We start from the raw sequence: 6,905 nt of genomic DNA, 5'->3' as shown, positions 1-6,905 counted from the left end.
TTTTTTATCATGTTTGCTTTGTAAGTTACACAATTTTTTTCCTGTTTTGGCACATCAGTATATTTTCTTTTCGCTTGTACGTTCGATCCATGCGTCATGAATAAAACATTTACAAAAGATGAGTAATAAAAGGTATGTAAGTTTCTCAGTACCAGTAAGGTACCAAGCCAGATCTCCCTTCTCGAGCAGGAGCACATAGCTACCCCAACTTGTATTCACAGGTACAGGGCACACTGATTAAGTCACTGAACAATAACAATCTGAGCTAACTTTCACTTACCTTTCCAGAATTAACGTGTCTGGCTGCTTCTTCCTGCCTTCCACACCAACACTTAGGCACACTGATACTGAAAGAACGGATACCATACAAGTTTGATGTGTGAAAGCACGTAGCTGTCACGTCTAAATTGCACCTAGAAACCAGGGTCTAAGAAGCAAAAGAGTCAAGTGTTGTGCGAGAGAACAGTCCAGGCAGCTTTACAGTAACACCACAGTCAGCCAAACGGGTTGACATTGTATTCGGGGCAGATACTTTGTACGCAGGGCTTATGCGACTGTTTACTTGAAACACAACAGACACAGGAGTCCGGGATGGAGGAGATGCCTCTCCAACGCCGCATTGGGGAAAATGTCAAACATGATGCCTGTAACGTCCTGTGAATAATGCTATGAAAAGAAATCTGGCATCAACCTCATTTATATGTGTGAGGCAGAATCTTCTGGCAAGCCCTCCCTCAGCAGTGGTCCAAGAAAAGGCTGTTACCACAGAGAACTGGCACAGAACAAAGCTTACCACACAGATTCAACTAGAATAATAATTTTTCTTTGCTGGTATCAAGTACGTAAGTATCTTTAAAGACACATTAGCACCTCACTTTATCTTACTGTAAGCTGCTTTTTACCAATAAAATACTGCACCACAGGCTGAAACCAAGAGAGGCACTCCACCTCCAGTGAAGCTGAATCAGCTGCATCATTTGACCCAGTTTTTATTCCAATATAATGAGGAACTATAACCTCAGGTCACATGGGCCCACGGCAGAGCACCAGAAACTGACACATGAGTGTTACCGCTGCCAGGCTAGTTCTTAAAAAGCTGCACTGTGTGATTTTGAGAAGATATGAGCACAGAGATAAAGTTTGTGAGATCAATTATCGCCACATAGTTCTTTTAAACCTTGAAAAAAACTATGGCACATTATTCAGAACGTGTACAAACATCTAATAACATATGAGTATTAACGAAGTATTCAGAGGAGACAGTTTGATATGTTGCAAACATTTTAATGATTACCTTTGAGCTTACACATTGGGTGGTTTCTTTTAAACTTCAAACTGCAACAAGTTAAATAAATGTTTATAATATACAAAGAAAGTACAACCAAAAGTAAAACTTGCTTTAAGTGTGCCTTGCACTAGGAACCAGTGTTGTTTTTTTTTTAATAGCTTTATCGTTGAGCTGCACAAACACACTTAAGGATTTGATCTTTATAGCAGGGCATTTGAGAAATCAAAATATATTCCCACTTGAAAGAAGGGGAAAAAAAAAAAAAGTTGTGCATGATTATATGCAGAAACCTGCTAAAATACTCCAATAGTGCAGGCACCATTAAAAAAAGAAAAGGCTGGAGATGCCCATTAACTCTAAGTTTTAAGGAAGCAAGTTTCTGACCAGTTAGCTTAAAGCCAGCAAAACAGGGATCAGTGATGGCAACTGTAGTGTACAAGGTATTAAATGACAAACTTTACACAAATACACTGTTAGAAATTTGTATCAGTGAACACTGAAAATCTGATGATCTGTTCTTTGGAACAGTCAAACAGACCCACCTTAATTCCCAGTTGTGCAAGCCCTTGAAGCATCACACAGTGTTCTGTGCCAATTTCTTGCTGGCTGTGTAGTTACAAGGATTTATTTTGTCATTAGCAGCTAACAAACTTATTCCACATGTTTCTAAAGCCTCACAGGTGAAAAAAAAGGCAAGTCTCATCAGAGCACAGCGTGGAGATCGTATTTTTTTTTTTGCACACAAACACAAGAGGCTTCACTAGTATCAAAAAACACCTTCTCACGTCCCATGTTGCAGTCAGCGGCTCAGTTGAGGTGGAAGCCTTTCTCCATGGTAGCAGCCAGCAGGCGCTCTCTCATGATCTCCTCGGAAGAATACTCGGGCAACTTCAGGTAATGCACACACGTATTCACGGATGGATAACTTGCATCTGTAGCATCAACCTGAGGAAAAGAAAGAATTTTTTTACTGCAGTTGTTCACAGCGCTCAATATTGAAGTTGGAAGGCATTTACTGCGTACGTAACACCAGTCGTCAAAACAGCACCGTCAGGAAAGCTACAGACCAACTTATAAATATATTTATGTCATAATATATATTTATTATACATATTAATATATATAGATATATTTATATTATAAATATGTCCGTTAATCTTTCATAGGCCAGTATGAAGTCAGAGAGCAGACCCAAAACAGAGGTCAGTACTGAAAGCTTAGCATGGTGTCATAAATTAAAAAAACACCAAACCAACCCAAAAACCCAACCCAGTGTTATTTCTTTACTGTTACAACTGTTACACTCAAAAGCCAAAATAGCTGGCTTGAAGGGCAACCTGGAGAAGCTGTACCTTGCGTACAACAGTGAGCCGGGGATGTAGGTTTGCCAGGCCTCCTGGTGGGAGTGTGGAACAACCAGTGGTGAACTGGAGAAAAGCTTTCCTTTCATCCGAAGACATACCGCATAAGACTCTCACAAATCGAAGGAATCCAGGGCTTAAAATAAATTAAAATAATTAGTTATGATAACATTACAAGAGAGTGGCTTTTTTAATGTCCCTTAACTTGAGACAGTACAATTACAATCTTTAGTCATGTCTAAGCAGGAAGATTCTAGTGCCTGTTCAGTATTGAGTTAATAAAACATCATAAAAGCCACAAAAATACTTCTGTAATCTCCTTGCTGAGTATTACACAGGAAAAATGTAGGTAAATAAGAACTTTTCTCCATACTTATCTTGGAGTGTTATTTGAGTACCTTGTATATGAACGGGTAGAGAAGCAGATATAGCTCAAACGTATTATATGGGAAAAATCCAACTGACTACAACCCAAGACTTTTCCTGTACTTCTGCAGTATACAGCCTCTTCAATTTATCTCCGATTTCAGTTATACGGTGTTAAAGACCCCGAGGTGAAAAAAAATCCAAAAAAAAGCATAACAGACTACAACAGACCTCCAGACACCACTGCTTTCATCCATATCAGCCCCGGGAATGGGGGGGGGAATGAGAGCATGAAGCAAGCACAGCCTGCTGAAATACACCCTCGGGTATCAGGCACTGTTATCTCAGCTGCATCTCTGCATGCAGGGCAGGGTCAACAGAAGAATCGCTCCACACAGCATCTCAGACTGATTAGGATACTTCAGCATGCTTCTACTAACGCAGCTCCAGAAGTAACTTGTGTTATTGCTACAAAACGTGACGAGCAGCAGAAAACCCAAACCCAAGAAATTCCCAAAACGTCGAGACTACCTCCTGACAGTAGTATCACCAGTATATTTGTTCCCTGCATAGTACGTTTTCTTTTTTAACTACACTTGAGGAGAAAGAAATAGGAAATAAGGGACAGGTAACAACTATACCCAACTGAACAGAAATTATAACCACCACCTAAGACGGAAGTAAAAACTCTGAAATGCTGTTTTCAATAGCCCGTATTAGCTGCCATTACGTTTCTACTAGTTGTTTTCATTTTAGTATCTTAATTTTTTTTATCCTCTCTGATCACAAAAACACTGAGTACCTTCTAACCTATATGTTGTAACATACATGTTATCTCATGTAGTTTTAGACAATCACTTGCCCCTCAGTGACCACCAATCCCATTCAATTTAGCATCTTCATCTAATGACCATTCTGGACATCTTGTCACTGAATGTATCTTGTAGATACTATTTAAAAATCACTCAGAATATAAGTACCTATCTCGTGTATATCCCAGTTTAGGTTCAGTATAATTGATTATATCCTCAGCTGCCCAAGAAGGTGATTGATTTCCACAAAGAATCATCTGAACTTCTTCATGGCTGAAGGAACTCAGCTTCTCCATTGGAAAGACTCTGTTGAAGCCATCTTTAATTTACACAAGATACAGTCATAAACATAAGTAAAAAATAACGTCAGCATTTCAATTGTATTTTAATCAAGCTAGAATCAATCAACAGTTTCTTAATTACGGTAAACAGAACTAATGCAAAGGTGTTAGGAAATTAATGTCTTACCTATTGCATTCAGTTTGTTTTTGAAAGCCATTGTATGCCACCACTTTAAACCAGCACACCCTGAACACCAATTAGTCCACCCACCCAACCACATATATATTCCTCCACATTTAAAATTACCTCTGAATGCCTCCATCTGTTTCTGTATACCAGTATGCATGCAGAAGTCAAACATGAGATCTACATATTCCTCTGCATTGTCCATTGTTACAGTCTGCAAAGACAATAGATAAATACTGTAAGAGTTCACTTTGCTTTAGAGTTACTGCTGTTGAAATTGTAGAAGTAGGTTGTTCCCTTACCTCATCTTCACCACCGGGCTTGAGATCCACAGCTGTAAACCCATACACTTTAGATGAAGGGCAAAACTGAAAATTTAGACTTCAAAATACAAAGACAGTTACTAATCGCAAACAAACCTGATACAGCTTTTGCAAACACACCAGATATAAAAACGACACCCCACACACCCAAAAGCATTTCACTACATTTCAAACCCCTGTTTGTGAATCATTTTGTATATACATGAACAGTGGTACCACAGTGCAGAACTACAATTAGTAATGAACTACACAGATAATGCATCTTTCAAATCTATGGTATGTGCATGTGCATACTCACCCACTATTTCTTCGGATTTGATAAAGATATTAAACTTTATGAAATTTTTCAATGGTTACCAGCTTCACAACTACTTCAAATTGTTTAAATTCAGTTCACAGACTCAAAAATTGCTTTACGTTGGTTTCCAGCACTAACAGTTATAGGGACACTTAACGTATCGGACATGGAGGCCCTTCAACGGTGCTACTCGCTTTCCCTCTCTAACAAGCCACAGTCAGTTCCGCAGGGCCGTAAGCAATCACCAACCACGCAATCCTTGTGGCACAACATGATTTTAACAAATAATCCGTAACATTAATGGAAGAAGAACTACTGTTGTTTCAAAAGGAGTAACTCAAAATCACAAAGGTTGATATCCTGACACAAGTTTACACAGGTATGAGCGCTTTTATGTCTTTGACATTTGCTAAAACTTAGCACACAAAATGTTCTGCTTAACATGGATTCAAACACTGGCCTGCATGTCTATTAACAGGATCTGAAATTTCATCTGTCCTCTTTAAAAAGTTCTCCAAAAAACTTGATAGATGTCAATAGTCATCACAGCAAAGAGATTACAGATTGACACTTTTCTAAAGGTCTTCACAAGTATTTGTGTGTTTCTAGAGTCACACAGCATTGCGGTGAAGCCACACTTGAGCTTAAACCTTAGGAAACTGAGCAAGCAAGAACAGAAAATCCTCAAACTAAGGAACAAGAACATAGCTACAGATGTCAAACTGGATCTCACAGTATATTTCAATGATTCTCCCTTGCAATGATACTATTTAAAATGAAGAAATCTTCATTTTTAATTATACACTTTGACAATTGTCTCTAACACAACGCTGCGTATTTATAAATACAAAAACTCTTACCCCAAATCCTCTATGCTAAGTGGAGGCCCCGAACCTGATGGATTTTTCAGCATTAATTCCTGTAGTTTTGTGTTCTTTTCATCTTCTGACAGACTTTTGTTGCTTAAAATTTGGCGCCTTTTAATTGCAAGGTCCTTTATTTCTTTTAGAAACCTAGCTCTATGTGGATTTACTAATTCAAAGTCTTCCCATGTTAAAATTCCATTAAACCAGGCGGGAGGTTTAGGTTTTGGTGGATCGAGAATAAATTCCGATTTGGAGTCTTCTTCCAAACTTCCTACTGACAAGGAATCATGCCCTTCTTCTGTAGAAGCCTCCGACTGACTTTCAGTACAGTGCAAGTCTCTGTCACCCCGTGACTCATAAATCAACTTACTCATGTTACTTTTGATGTCCCCCATACACATGAGTTTAAAAAAAGGCTTAGAAATCGGTAAATCCACAAGTCTATTGTCCTGAATGCATTTAGCCAAGAAAATTCCAAGGAAATGAAAGAGTTTGGTTATTCTTTCAAGTTCATCACTGTCTTGTGGGAATGGTGCTGTGAAGAGTCCACATGACCTCTGTACATAGTAGCCAGGGGGTTTCAATCCACCACCAATATCAACCTGATTTAGGAGACACACAGAAAAAAGTTGACATCGTTCAAGGTGAATTTAATCACCTATCTGTGCTGTTTAAGTTACTACATTCTACTTCTCTGTTAAAAAGAGAACAGGTAAGCAAGCAAGCTGTGGAGCAGAGTGGTCATTCTTGACCGCAATGAGTGGCTGCTCACTGATCACGCGTTCTTCCCTTCATGGACATCTAGCTCATTTTTCTTTTAAACAAGTACTCAGTTTAAAATGCAAATTGAAATATACCTGACGAGACTCATCATCTGGAAAATCATCATCACAAAGCCAAGCTCCCAAATCTGTCCTCTGAAACTCCGCTGCCACCAATGCGTAAAATTCCAAGGTAGGACCCAGGCCTGTTCCTTCCTCCCCTAAAAACTCAACCTAGAAAAACATACGGAACGTTAGCAATGAAAGGAATGAAAGGAAGTCCCAGTGAAATGGTCAGTGTTGGTCACGGAACAGGATATTCAGTATCCCAGGCAGTTAGAAATAGCTATCTAACCTTGTTC

The 6,905-nt window shown here is 39.0% G+C and overlaps 1 protein-coding gene across 11 annotated transcripts in view; it reads right to left on the bottom strand.

The window, feature by feature from the left end:
• Positions 1-1,263: 1,263 nt before the first annotated feature.
• The window catches only part of HECTD1 (HECT domain E3 ubiquitin protein ligase 1), a 64,840-nt gene continuing 59,198 nt past the window's right edge, over positions 1,264-6,905 (bottom strand). For all 11 annotated transcript variants that reach the window (XM_080397008.1, XM_080397000.1, XM_080396998.1 and 8 more), the window contains 7 exons: positions 6,640-6,777; positions 5,777-6,384; positions 4,598-4,676; positions 4,416-4,509; positions 3,996-4,146; positions 2,641-2,785; positions 1,264-2,233 (listed from right to left, as the gene is read on the bottom strand). In XM_080397008.1, the coding sequence (XP_080253134.1) occupies positions 2,096-2,233; positions 2,641-2,785; positions 3,996-4,146; positions 4,416-4,509; positions 4,598-4,676; positions 5,777-6,384; positions 6,640-6,777 (1,353 nt within the window). In that variant the 3' untranslated portion in view covers positions 1,264-2,095. The remainder of the gene's footprint in view (positions 2,234-2,640; positions 2,786-3,995; positions 4,147-4,415; positions 4,510-4,597; positions 4,677-5,776; positions 6,385-6,639; positions 6,778-6,905) is intronic.

The sequence above is a fragment of the Falco punctatus genome (assembly GCF_963210335.1).
Source record: "Falco punctatus genome assembly, chromosome: 7".
Lineage (NCBI taxonomy): Eukaryota > Metazoa > Chordata > Aves > Falconiformes > Falconidae > Falco > Falco punctatus.
Note: the sequence above shows the minus strand (reverse complement) of the source record. Positions and strands in the feature narration are given on the sequence as shown.